Genomic DNA, 15,018 nt, shown 5'->3' on the forward strand with positions numbered 1-15,018 from the left:
TATATAGTATTTTGGAAGCACCCTAAGCCTAGGACACACACCCCAAAAAATCCCAAGTGTTGATAATTTGGTATAGTTCTTAGGATATTCTGAATTAAATGGAAAGGGATATAATATCTCTAACTTACCTGAAATGAATCAGAAAAACTTTTAATGTATGTCTACAGACATACATTAGTCCTGAAACTTACAAAGTCCTGAAACTTACAAGGAAAATATATAAAGTACACATTGATGTATTGTTATTAGTTATTAATAATTGTTAGCTAATAATAATGTATTACATACTTAAAATTTGCTAACAGAAGTGATTTCAAGTGTTTTCATCGTGCACACACACACACACACACACAATATGGCAATTATGGGAGGGGATGGATATGTAAATTACTTTGTGATAATTTCATACTGTATAAAATGTATCAAAACATCATGTGGTATATGTAGACTTTTTACTTGTCAAAAATAATTTTTAGGCCCTCCCTGGTGGCACAGCGGGTTAAAGCACTGCACTGAGAAGCTAAAGCCACTTCCACATGAGTTCGATTCCCGCCTGCCCCGAAGGTGACCACATGGCGCAGCAGACCTCTCCTGACCCACCCGCTGCTCCCCTCAGCAGTGTACTTCGTCCATCTGTCTGTTCTGCTCCCCACTCTGTCCCTGGTGAAGCCTCTTGCCACCCCTGAGCCTCTGGCCTGTACCCCAGTTCTGTATGTACAAATAAATAAAAATCTTTAAAAAAAAAATAATTTTTAAAGGGGTTTCCCTAATGGCACAAGGGATTACAGCACGATGAAGCTATCTGCAGCCACTGCAGTGCAAGTTCCACCCCCACCCAGGGAAGTAATCCACATGGCACAGCGGACCTCTCCTGTCCTGCCCAATGCTCCCCGAACAGTGTATTTCTGTACATCTGCCTGTCCTGCTCCCATTCAGTCTCTGGTAAATTCTCTCAGTCCCCTGCACCTCTGGCTTACATCCCAGTTTTTGCATACATAAATAAATCTTTTTAAAAAATAATTTTTAAATATTTTATCAAAATAAAATCTTCACTCTCCTCCCACCAAAACCAAAAACAATGTTAGATGTTCAACAACATATTCTTAAGGTGAAACATAACAGAAAACATTGCATTTTAAAGCAATGCTCCTTTTGTAATTCAAAGGGAGTACAAAGCCATGTCGCTTTGATTTGAAAACTCTATTTGGGGCTTCCCTGGTGGTTAAAGTCTCAGCACTATCAAGCTATCACCAACCACTGGCAGCAGATCTTTATCATTTTGCCTGTTGGCTCCACTCAGCAGTGTATTTCAGTAGATCTGCCTGTTCTGCTCCCCACTCTGTATCTAGTGAGTCTTCTTATGCCCCAGGCCCGCACACTGACCTATAAACTTCAGTTCCTGCATGTGAGAAATTCAACAGACAATATATTATGAAAAGCTTACTACATTTAGCATATAAGAGTAGTCATTATTTCCTGTTGTTAGAAACAAATATTGAAAGAATGCCTGAACCTAAAAGATAATGACAAATCTCTTGAGACAGAGGTTATGATCTGTCCCACACACGTCAAAAACAGGGGGAATAGGGCCCTCCCTGGTGGCGCAGCAGGTTAAAGCACAGCACAAAGAAGCTAAAGCCACCTCAGCATATGTTTGATCCCTGCCCCGAGGTGACCTAGATAACATGGCAGACCTCTCCTGACATACCTGCTGCTCCCCTCAGCAGTGTACTTCATCAATCTGCCTGTTCTGCTCCCCACTCTGTCTCTGGTGAATCCGCTCACTGCCCCTGCACCTCTGGCCTATATCCCAGTTCTGTATGCATAAATAATAAATAAATCTTAAAACAACAAAAAAAGGGGGAATAAATTATTAAGTCAAAGGGAACCAGCTTAGAGCATTTATACTAAAAATTAAAATATAAATGCAACTTATAATTCCCGTTTACAAAAGCTAGATTATCTTGCCATGATGTTTTTAGAACAATTTATTACAGAATAGACTACTGAAAATGACTTTGGTTCTTCTTGGTTCACTCAAGTTCAATAGGAGAAGTTTAGATTTTTTTTTTAAAGCATCCTAAATGACTGCTGGGAATTTCTATAAGGAAAAATTAGCTAAGTACAAACTCTACAACCATTTGTACGCTAATGAGATTTTATTTAGTAAAAAAACGGTATTTAAGGCAAGAAATTATAATATCCTAAGCTTTAAATTTAAATGCTACAAGGGGCAGGCATTGGTAAATCAGATAAAAATCAATAGGGAGAAAATGAGTTCAGGGTGATGATACCTGGATTGTAAGGACTCACCTACAGCATTCAAATTCAAGTTTTATTGTTTTTTAAACATGCCCTATGTGTCCAGGCTGAATTCAGATCACAAGGAAACATACTTTGATCACTGTTTCAGATTATAAATCTTTATGACATATATAATATATATTTATATGCAACTTGTTTTATAAAATAAATGGAATCTTTCTGAAAATGACTACTCAACCAAAAACATTAGGAAATTTTTTCAGTCATTTCCAAAAGGCTGTCATATCATCAAAGATATCCGAAGTTGGTTATCTCTCCTTCTTTGTACTCATAATTAAAATATATTTAAGATTATTAAGATTCCATGATTGATGGGAAAAAATTCCCTCATACTGGTAAAATATACACACCCACAGAAATAACTATTATTCAAAAACATCACAAATTGCTTAATTCACTCATTATTGAAACATTTAGCCTAAATACCTCCATTGAAGAATATTCAATTTGCATTTTTCTCATGGTAAAGATACAACTTTTATCTAAAACACCTGTAAATTATGTTTTGAAAAAACCTTTGAAATAAAATAGAAACCTGGGCCTCCCTGGTGGCACATGGGTTAAAGTTTCAGTGCTATGAAACTATCCACAGCCACTGTGACATGAGTTCAATCCCTAGCCAGAGGGCTGACCCATACGGCACAGCAGACCTCTCCTATCTTGCCTGCTGCTCTCCTCACCAGTAGATCTGCCTGTCCTGTTGCCTACTCTGCCTCTGATGAATCCTCTCATCCACTCCACCCCACACCTCTGGCCTATACCCCAGCTCTTATATGCATATATAAATAAAATAAATCTTAATAAATGAATAAAAAAGTAAAAGAGCAACCCCATATCTATGCAATTCTTTCTAGATGTTCTCTAATGCCTAAAAGAAACAAAGTACATTCAAGTGAGTAATATCCAATGCTCCCTAAGTCCAAAGTAATCTATTAGATTCCCTAGCACCTGAATTATTATTTTATACTATTATCATATTTTTGATGTTTAATCTGTTTTAATATTCTTTTAAATACATAAGGGCAGAAAGCATGTCTTATTCATATTATATCCTGGTCAATAAACACTTTATACAAGCATGTAAGGTACTCATAAAAAAGGACAAATTTACCATTTCTCAAGGTAAGAATGATGATCTCAACCTTTTCAAATTATCAACTGAATTCAGAGCTCCTAGTATTCAAGCTGGTTATGTTAGTATTTAAACAATATTAATTTTAGGTAGATAAATATTGCAAGAACTTTGTGATCTTTTAAGTAAATAAAATTTTTAGAATGTTATTTAAGCCTAAGTCTAGTTTTAAACACTAATTTTAGAAAAAGATAATAAGATGTTACATTAAGTCTTACCTGAGGATTCCAACCTGGATCTAGTTTTTTTACTACGGCAATATACTCCTGCATTGCTTGGCTGGGGCTTGAATCACCAAGTGCTTTCCAGGCTTCCCTGTAATAGATGAACATCCAAAATGATCATGAGTTATGAAAATAATATAAATAGCGCATTTCTTATAAAAAAATACACATCTTAAAGTCTGGGTATGTGGGTATATATAAACTACCATAGTTATGTGTACCCCTTTCTTTTCGCCTTTATACTGGTCCACAATAAACAGACCTTATCATTCCATCTAACGAGTCCTTTCAGACTCGTGTATCTGTTGGATTTTGGAAGACCACAAACCAATGTAATAGCGAAGATTCTGTAATTCCTTAAAACCCAAATGTCACCCTTGAGACTATATGAGTTGCAGACCAACAGAAGTCATTCCCATCTTATGAATGCATTTACGGCATTTCAGTAATGTGGAAATGAATCTTCACACAAAATACTATTTCCCGGAAAATGCCTAAGACTCTTTACTTAAGATGCAAGAAATATACCTTCCCCTTCTGCTCATCTATAAGCTGCCAGTAGTATACCCAGAAGCCTCAGAAAAGGATTTTTAGAGTGAAGAGTGATGACGAAAGAGGAGAAAGCTAGTGAATAAGAAGAAGGAACAAACTGCAGTTTAAATACCAAGAGTATTATTTTAGTCCTGAGCCCCCTACTGGGTTGTCCTTTTCTTCTCTTCTGCAATTTGTCAAGATAGGCTTCCTTTTCCTGCTAATTCTTTCTACTTCCAACAAGGATCCACTGTAAAAACATAACCCAACCCCACAGCTTTTCACTGCCTTTAGCTCCTATGATGAAGATAACATCTTCCTGATACAATATTTTTACACAATATCTTGAACGCTAACTGTACACACATCATAACAATACCCCTCAAAAAAACAATTTATATCAAATTAAGGAAAATATATATAAATGCTATGATACAAATATATAGAATATATTCAAATTTCCTTGATTTCTCAATGTCCTTTATAGTTTTCTTCTTCAGACTGGTAACCAATGAATATTCACACAATAGCATGGAGTTTCATGTATCTTTAGTCTTTTTCTTTTTCCTGTAGTATTGGCATGTTTCTCAGTCCACAGTCATTTTATAAACTATCCCTCAATTGAGATTTATTTGATTATTTCCTCACCTACATAATGTTCTTGCCAAATTTTATGGAATCATAATTCTAAAAAAAAGATCATGATTAAAATAAGGTTAAACATTGTGGCAAGAACAGTATCTCAATGGCATTTCCTTTCAATGCCTCACATCAGGGTGCACATGATACCAGTTCACCCCTCATAAATAAGATTGAGGAACTGTTAAAAGGAGCAGCTACAGTGTCCCAGTTTGCAATTAGTATGTTAATCTTAGGTCACCTTTGTGTAAACACTGTTCTCCAGTATTTTTTATCTAATGATTTTAGCACCCACTGATGACTCATTAGTATCCCGATAAGCCTATATTAGCAGAGTGTTCTAAAATCTAGACTTATAAATTGCTGAAAACAAGAAAAAAAAAAGCTGTTAAACATAGGGAAAAAATAATGAAGCTATAAATGTCATAAACTAAAGCAGAAAACTCAGAAATACTAACTTATATCAGGTCTTTTCTTCAACAAATAAAGTGCCAGAGAACTATTTCTTATCAGCAAGGAAAACTTACATCAAAACTTAGCACTGCTTTCTTTACTGAGAATGTGCTATACTGTGCTTTAATTAAAGACATAGCTGATTTTCATTCAGCTCAGTTTGGTTTGTCCTTGCAGCTGGGTAACAGTTACTAGAGAGGCAATGTATACAGGGACCTCACTTTGAGAAGCACTGTCTCAGATGTAAAGCCTAAAAATTTATAGCAATTCGCTGCTCTACAACTTATTTCATCTTTTTCTTTTTTAACCCCATCCTCTATCCTTTTGATGCCAAAGCTAATGCTCCATAGTTACAATATAACTAAGGTTCCCTATTTTATATGCTTCCCCCCCCCAACCCCAACTTACATAAGGTATTAGAAACTAAGGCCTCATATAGTAAGCGGAAACTCTGAGTTATAATTGAAAAGTTTTGGAGGGTATATTCTTTTTATGTATTAAGAAAGGTAGAATTGGCCCTCCTTGGTGGCGCAGCGGGTTAAAGCACTGCACTAAGAAGCTAAAGCCACTTCCCCATGAGTTCGATCCCTGCCTGCCCCTGAGGTGATCACATGGCGCGGCAGACCTCTCCTGACATGCCCGCTGCTCCTCTCACCAGTATATTTCGTCAATCTGCCTGTTCTGCTCCCCACTCTGTCCCTGGTAAATCCTCTCACCCTCCGCATCTCTGGCCTGTACCCCAGTTCTGTATGAATAAATGAATCTTAAAAAAAAAAAAAAGAAAGGTAGAATTGTTATCTGTTTTTTTTTTTTTTTTCTCTTCTTTCTCAAGAGGTTATCACAAGGATTTCTTTACTGTGGTGTGGATAGGAGGAAGAAAAGAAGAGCACTGAGAGCAAGGAGGTAAATCAAAGCAGTGAAAAATGGAGTTTTCCCTCCCCATCCTCCTGGTTTTCTTCCAAGGATTCCTTCAGTGGAAAGAAGATCCAGGTGGTATGACAGAAAAGGAAAATTTCCAGTAACAGTTCTTAGTTACTAAGAAGTGATTCACATGTTATGTGTGTCTGCTGTCAACTACATATGTACCAACGTCACAGCATAAGAATCCTTTAGGAGATTTAGCTAAAAGCGGATTCTTTTAATCTCTCTCCCAATTGCCTGTTATTAGCACAGTCTATAGCAGAAGGAGATTAATACAAAAATAATTCCTTAATCTGCTCGCTACTTTCTAATTCCTAAACACCTAAACCATTTCCCAAAACCTCACCATATCCAAAGAATTTCTTACCATTTTTGCTTTCCTTCAAAGTCAAAGAAGCTTGGCTTAGAAGTATTGCATTTTCCAACTTTCACCTAAATGAAGGGGGGAAGTAGGTGAATTAAGATCATATTTTTCAAAGGCATGCAGAAAAACTTTTTATTTTCAAATTTATTATGCATACTTAATAAATAATGGTCAGGAAATATTTGCATCTATATAGAATATTCATTACATAAGCAAACAAATTTTAAACACAGTCCTCTGTTATATCTCATCTAATACTATAATATATAAAAAATGTGTGTAACAAACAGTTGGCTGCCTAAATAATAGACAAAGAACATATAAGATAAATTATATATACTATATAATTTATTACTAATTATAATACAGAAGAAATTTTAAACATGTAATAAATACACTTCAGGTTCAGTATCAGTATTTATGCTGATCTTTCATTGCATATTTGTCCTCTCCCCAATTCAAGGATAGCACACACACTTTTTTAAGTACTCTTGTATGGAATTAATCAATATAAATTTGCTGCTCAAAACAAAAAAAATTTAAAGTTTCTGAACAACAATATAAATTCTACCCTCCAATAATCTTCTCCTGTTTGTCATCAATACTTATTTTTAATCCTCAAAAAAATCTGTTGTTAAACTAACAGTGATTAAACATAAGTGAAATTCACACAATGAGGGTTATACTTACTGAATTTACTATGCAGCCTGATTTCTGCAGCCAGAAGGCATCTCCCTTTCTTATAAAATAAACTCCCACAGCACTTACTCTATATGACTCTGATGACATGTTCTATTTTACCTTGTCATAGAAAGCTTTACGTGAAGTCTCATCTTTTTATTAGAACACAGCCTCTAAGAAACCTCTCTTAATTCACTCACTGCACTAATGCCATGCCTAACTTAGGGTAATAAAAAATTTCATTGACTAAAGAGACTATATTAGGCATTAGTCTCTTTCAACAAAATAGCTATTTTCCCAGATGCTAAATAGCATAATCTGAACCAAATTTACTTCTCAGGACCTTTCCATTACATCTTATTACTCTTACACACTTAGATTTTGTTAATATCAAGCTAATGCCTTCCTTTAGACCATTGGCCTATTCTTTGTGTTAGGGACTTTTATTCTGAGTTTTGCTCATATTATCTTTTCTACCTGAAATGGATAATATGGAACCTTTCACTTTCACTTCTGTCCTCAACTTTTCACAATGCTTTTACCCCCCCACTCAAATTTCAAATTCTAAGAGCCCTCTCCAACTACAATGAGCTCAACTGGAGCTCATTTATAACAATTATTGAATTGTCAATAATTATCATCTTTACCATGTGCTTAACTATTAATCACATAGTAAGGTCTGGTCACTAGTAAAATGTATGTGCCATTGGACTGGAACAGCTCTGCTACGATGAGACAGAGAGAAGAGCAGAAGTTGTATTTCTGAACAGTCATCATAACCAAATGCTTCACATACGATAAGTCAAATGAACCACACAATAACCCTGGGAGGTGTGCCATTACCTTTCAATAGATATTCTACTTTTATTATATTACATTATTTTTGTAAAAAGCTTTTTATAAAGGAATATAGAAAGTTGAAGAGGGTGCCATAGTTCACACACTGGTAAAGCACAAATTCATAATCGGGATTTGAATACAAAATCCAATAGTTCTTCACCTGACCACACTGTTTTACAAGCTATCTAGACTCTAGGCTTCTCCAAAATCATTTGAACTACTGGGCTATTACAAATACGAAATGATACAAACTATTAGATATAAAAGAACAGTTATTAGCATTTTTGGTTTTTAGCCAGACACCAGCTGCATCAGGAAAAATACCAATACCTGCTTTCCATTTCTACTACAGAAATAGAATTTTCAGAAAGACACATGGTCATCCAGCTAAACATTATATATAGCCATGCAACTCTGGTCCTGATTTGGGGGACCAGATGTATACATAGGGACATGAATAACTTCCTTAAAAAGAAAGAAGGGCTGTCCTTCCCTTTCCATTTGCCCTGGTTAGAAAAGGTATGTGGTGGTGGTAGGCCAGCTCTGGCTGGGATAGAAAGCACTTCTCCAACTTCAGAAATTGAGGACTCCAAAGAGCTTTTGTTTATGTGGATTATACCTAACTGACACCTACCATATGGAAAACTAAACGTGACATTTAAAAATATCTTAATTTATTTAACAATAAATTATCGTATGTTAATTTAAATAACAAAACTATATGAAAAATAACTATTGTAAAGCAAAAGAACTTTCACAAGAAAACTAACATTGTTTTACATCTTGAAAATTTCTCTGATATGTTTTACTAAAAAGTAATTATAACCTTACATCTACTTCTGTACTCACTCCATTGCAGAACGTTGCTTTGATTGAAGCAACTGAAGAAAATTCTGCTTCACACAGATATGTGGTTAGAAAAGAAAGCTGTATTTTAATAACACTTTCAGGTAATTATGAATATTCTTCTTTCTTTTTTAAAAAATAAATTTATTTATTTATGCATACAAAAACTGGGGTACAGGCCAGAGGTATGGGGGAGGGCAGAGAGAGGATTTACCAGAGACAGAATAGGGAGCAGAAGAGGCAAATCAATCAAAATACACTGCTGAGGGGAGCTGTGGGTTGGTCAGGAGTGGTCTGTCATGCCATGTGGGTCATCTCCCTGGCCAGGGATCAAACCTGCAGTGGCTGCAAATAGCTTCATAGTGGTATGCTTTAATCCGCTGCACCACCACAGAGGACCCTGAACATTCCCTTTTTTTTTTTAAAGATTATTTATTTGTACATACAGAACTGGGGTAGAGGCCAGAGGTGCAGGCGTGGCAAGAGGCTTCACCAGAGACAGAGTAGGGAACAGAACAGGCAGATCGACGAAGTACACTGCTGAGGGGAGCAGCGGGTGGATCAGGAGAGGTCTGCCACACCATGTGGTCACCTCCGGGGCAGGTGGGAATCGAACTCATGAGGAATAGCTTCTCAGTGCAGTGCTTTAACCCACTATGCCACCAGGGAGGGCCCTGAACATTCCTTTTTTTTTTTTTTTTTTTAAAGATTTATTTATTTGTGCATACAGAGCTGGGGTACAGGCCAGAGACTCGGGGGGGGCGAAAGGCTTCACCAGAGACAGAGTGGGGAGCAGAACAGGCAGATCTACGAAGTACACTGCTGAGGGGAGCAGCGGGCGGGTCAGGAGAGGTCTGCCAAGCCATGTGGTCACCTCTAGGGCAGGCGGGAATCGAACTCATGCGGAACTGGCTTAAGCTTCTCAGTGCTGTGCTTTAACCCGCTGCGCCACCAGGGAGGGCCCCAACATTCCTTTTTTTAAAAAAAAAGATTTATCTTTTATTTATGCACAGAACTAGGATGTAAGCCAGAGGTATGGGGGTGGTGAGAGGATTTACCAGAGACAAAATGAAGAGCAGAGCAGGCAGATCTACTGAAATACACTGCTAAGGGGGAGCAGGAAGTGAGACAGAAGAAGTCTCCTGCACCTTGTGGGTCAGCTCCCTGGCCTGGGATTCAACTGTCACTGCAGGTCTTCCAGGTGGTAGCACTGAGACTTAATTCCCATGCCACCAGAGAGGGCCCTATGGACATTCTTCTTTGAAATTACACCAAGAGGCCCTCCCTGGTGGCGCAGCGGGTTAAAGCACCACACTAAGAAGCTAAAAGCCACTTCTGCATGAGTTCAATCCCCACCTGCCCTGGAAGTGACCACATGGCGTGGCAGACCTCTCCTGACCAGCCTGCTGCTCCCCTCAGCAGTGTACTTCGTCGATCAGCCTGTTCTGCTCCCCACTCTGTCTCTGGTGAAGCCTCTCGCAGCCCCTGAGCCTCTGGACTGTACCCCAGTTCTGTATGCACAAATAAATAAATTTTTAAAAAAAAAAGAAAGAAATTACACCAAGACCCAAAAAGTGGAAGTTTTTCTTTTTTAAATATTAGTTGAATTGGGAATCTAAAGTCATCGTATAACAAATTTTTCACACTATTATATTAAAATCCATTGGCATGAGATATACTTTGAATGAATCTTTTATGATTTAGAACATCTTTCTAGGTACTATTATGGAAACTACAGTTCACTAAGTTACGTAGATTTCCAAAAATTGACACATTTTTCATTAAAATCACTACTAATCGCATAAAAAAAATTTTGTTTTTGAGTATTAGGAAGCTGTTCAACTCATGTGGCAGATAACATATTTTCCAAATTTCTGATTTTTCCTTCAAGGCTCAAATGTCATCAGTTTTTTATTTTTTATTTTTGCTTGAAATTACAGCCTTACTACATTCACTTATAAGAAACCAAACCCTCAAATTTGAATAAGCAGTTAACCTGAAAGTTGTTCTGTTGAGTAAAAGTGTTGATCCCTGAAAAAAGTGGGTAACTCAGCTTGTAATTTAAAAGTCCCACAGCACTTTTTCTCAAAGCAGCCAGTATGCAGCAGAATAGCTTTATGTGTACCACTCCCTATTTCCTCACACAATGTCAAAAAAGACTTGCATTCAAGAGTTAATATTTAATAATAAAAATCAGTAATATTTACTGCTTCAAAGGTAATTTTAAAGTGAAGCTGATATTTTATTTTACTGAGTATAAGGCAGTAAAAAAATATAACCACTAGTACTGTTTGCTGCCAACCTTGATTGATGCTAATGTATCAGCAGTTATAAATACCATGACAACACAGAATAAAAGACAAAGTGTCTTACTATAATTATGAAAATAGTTTTTCGACCTTACGTATCTCCAGAGAGAGTCGCAAGCATAATTTGAGAACTGCTGCCTTGGGGGAATGAGTGAGCTAAAGGTAAAAAAAAGACTCATAAAACAAAACCACAAGATCTTAGGACATCATGAGCAGCAATTGCCAATAATTCATTAGATGTAAAATATACTAGAGCCTCTAACCTCTGTTCCCTCTGCTAGACATACAATATATCAGTCCCCAGAAATAGACTATGTCAAAAAAAGTTGCCAGTGCAAACACAGGGAATCAAGTGAACATAGGCTGAAGTATTGATAGGAGGATATGGTGAGCACCCTCAACTTGCGCTTGAAAGCTCAACATAAAATGAAACTAACAGGAGTTTGAAATTGTCATCATCCTACAGTTTTCACAGCTGTCAGTTTTCTTTTCCTGGGAATGCGCAGGCTAATGCACTGAGGGACCGGACACTATTAACTGGTATAATCTTTCTGAAATGTCATTAAAAGATGATTTTGGAGACACAGACTTATCAGAAACTAAAAGCTCTTTTGCGTTACATGTGTTTCAGTCTACCTGAGAAAATAAGGATCATATCTCAGTTTATTTTTACTATCTTCCTGCCGACAACCTTTTTTCATTCAACCTATACAATAAGAGTGCAATTCAGAATACAAAGTGGAATTATTTTATGAAAGAGTTTGATCTGTCATGCAGATCAGCTTTGCACTTTTAGTTTTACTACTGTACCAAGGATGCAACTGTTAACAGTGACTCAGAATTCTGCTGAAAAGAAAATATTTAGGAAAGACTGATGAAAACTATGTCCAATGTCACATCTAAGCAAACATTATTCTTATTCTCTAAAATGAGTAACTCTGTTTTCCAATGCAAATCATCTTTAAACACACTAACATCAAATATTTGAAAGGGTGAGGGACAAGCCTCCTTATGGACGACCTGAATGAAATCGGTATATTTGAGACAGAATGGTTTCCTGGCCACTAAAAACTTGGAAATCAATAGTAATGAGACTAATATCAACAAGTAAAGACATGACGCAAAAAAAATAAATAAATAAAAAGAATGTTCTCTAGGGATTTGGAGAAAATTATTATACTGTCCATCAGTCAGACATGTTACATTCCTAGCACAATGTTCAACAAATGCTTGTTAAATAATCAAAAACTTCATTTTAAAATGATTGGGACAGGGCCAATATCCAAAGAAAAAACAGATATCCAGAAATTTTACTAAAAAGCAAACTCCAATGCCAATTCAGGGGCAATTTTCATTCAATCCCATGAATTACATCATTTGTACCTACAGTTGTATCTCTCAGGTGACACTGATACTCATCAATCTGCAAAGGAATGTTAGTCTCCAATTCAATTTTCAATTTAGGAAAACAAAGGCCCCACACCACCACCATCACCCACACATACACCTATTTGTAATGCATATGACATGAAGAAAAAACAAGGTTAAAAAATCTGTAATAAAATAAAATGTGTTATTACCTGGAACTCCATTGACTCCAGTGTTCCAAAGAGCTGGAGTTTCCCTGACTTTCCTTAACTCTTATATTGTCCGCAAATTTTCACATGCTTCAATGTATATTTCTCAAGTTAGTTATGAGTCTTAATGGCTAGTTAGCGTTATGCTTTTATTTCTATGACTTTCCTGCTGGCAAAGAACACCCAAGGATTTTGCACATAAACATGCTGAACAGGTATTTATTGAGTATGATAAGGCGATTCTCTTTTTGCTACCTAGAAAATGACACTTTGAATGATGTTCAAAACATTTTCAAGTAAAGTTCAAAACCTTAGGAGTCGCCAGCTCCAAGCTAACTCTAGTTTTGACGAATTTACCTGTATGACCTGTCGCAACCAATTTTCTTTGGATTTACTCTTCCTTTTCCTTAAGAGAAGGGAGTTATTTCATCTTGTGTTTACCATCTCTGAATTTCTGTATGACTAACACTGAAGCATAATCAGCCTAAAAATTAAATCTAAGCTATGTAGGATTTTTTTTTAAAAAAATCACGAAAACAAAAGTAGTTAGACTTTATTATCTCTCTGGGACATCATCCTATTATTCTCTCAGATCTCAAAAGATTTTAACATTACCGTAATTACTTCCTTTTGGCAAGTGCGAATAACAAATCTTATTTTATCACCTCTGCCGCTAGTAAACTAAAGCATCAGTGCAAGGTCACTGAGCAAATCAGGAAAGACACAGAAAAACTGTCATTTAGTATCCAATTAAATATCACTCCCAGGATGGCAGAAAAAGGTCCTTTCCATGACCAGAATAATGCTAATCCTTAGCACACATAAACTTCATTCCGCCTAGCCATTAACAGTGTAGTCTGCTATTAGTTTTTGGAGAAAGAAGGCCCCTCCCGGGTCTCTTTCCCGCACCCATCCCTTCCCAGCGACTGTACCTGCTTGTACCTGGCATACAGGTACAAGAGCTCCTCCCTGCTAGCCACCTGAATCAGGCCTTGGAGATGCGCTGCAGCCTGCTCAAACAGCTCGGTCAGGCTGCCGGATGCCTCGGGCTCGGGGCTCTGAAGGGATTCCACATCACCCGAGTCGTCCCCCGAGCTCAGTTCTCCGCCGCTATCACCGGTGGTGGCCCCGGCGGGCAGGAATGGCGAGGCCATGCGTCCTTGCTCGCTCCGTCCCTCTCCGTCCGCTCGGTCCGGCCCAGATCAGGGTAAAGCCGCCTCGGGGGCCTGGTCCACCAGTGTCGGTCCGGAGCCCCAGCTCGAGCCGGACCCAAGCTCACCCCGCGCTCCTTCACCTAACTCTGCCTCCCGCCGCCCTCCCACTTCTACTTCCCCGGCGCGCTGGGCAGGCTCCGCCACCCTCCGTGGCTCCCGCCGGGACTTCGGGCTTCCCACCGACTAACTGAGCTGGGGGTCGCCGGGGGGACCGCCAACGGCGCGGGGGTGTAGGGGCACCACCGCCGGGAGTGCGGGAGAGAGGGCGGCGGGGGCGGGGCGGCGTGAGGCGGAGAGGAGGAGACAGGAACGACGTGCGCGCGGCGCCGTGCGCGGGCCCCGGCCTGGGGCGCGTGGGCGGCGCTAGGCTGCGCGCCCTTCCTAAGGGAGGGAGACTCGCGGGGCCGCGCTGGGGAGACCCTGCTAGGGGAAACTGTCGGCGTCGTCGGGGTGTCGGTTCGCCTCTTTGCTGAAATTACTAGTCAGAGAGTGAAGGCACCCTCAGGCTAGGCCTTCGGGGTGGAGGAAGGAGCCATCTATTTGGGAGTGTAGCGATGAGAACGGAGTCGCGGGAAACAGGGAGCTGAAAACTAAGGTTCCGCCCGTGCGCCCCTCCTTCGATCTTAGGTCCCCGGCTCCCCCCACCGCGCCCCCCAAAAGACTTTGGATCCCTGCACGCTTCCGATCTGTTGTTTCAGAATCTGGTTTAAGCTTGAATAATAAATGAAAAACTGCGAGATGGGGGCTTCACTTCCCAAACTGTGAATTCTTTCTGGCTTGCTTTGCTCTGCCTTACGGAAGCCCCACCACTTGGGACACTGAAAATAGGCCTCCCAGGCACCCCATCACCTGTAACTCCCCAAACCAGCCATTGCCGCTGTGCTTTGTGGACACTGTAAAGAGAAACCAACAACATAGTTTTCCCATTAAAAAACAAACTACACTCTAATATAATTGTTGGC

At 38.9% G+C, this 15,018-nt stretch overlaps 1 protein-coding gene across 2 annotated transcripts in view; it reads right to left on the reverse strand.

The window, feature by feature from the left end:
• Nucleotides 1-14,321, reverse strand: part of ACBD6 (acyl-CoA binding domain containing 6) — a 157,715-nt gene extending 143,394 nt beyond the window's left edge. For both annotated transcript variants that reach the window (XM_004688535.2, XM_012728836.1), the window contains exons 1-3: nt 13,775-14,321; nt 6,593-6,657; nt 3,676-3,772 (exon numbers count right to left, since the gene is read on the reverse strand). In XM_004688535.2, coding sequence (XP_004688592.1) covers nt 3,676-3,772; nt 6,593-6,657; nt 13,775-13,996 — 384 coding nt within the window. In that variant the 5' untranslated portion in view covers nt 13,997-14,321. The remainder of the gene's footprint in view (nt 1-3,675; nt 3,773-6,592; nt 6,658-13,774) is intronic.
• Nucleotides 14,322-15,018: the final 697 nt, after the last annotated feature.

This window comes from Condylura cristata, unplaced genomic scaffold (assembly GCF_000260355.1).
Source record: "Condylura cristata isolate star-nosed mole 26May11 unplaced genomic scaffold, ConCri1.0 scaffold00024, whole genome shotgun sequence".
Classification (NCBI taxonomy): Eukaryota; Metazoa; Chordata; class Mammalia; order Eulipotyphla; family Talpidae; genus Condylura; species Condylura cristata.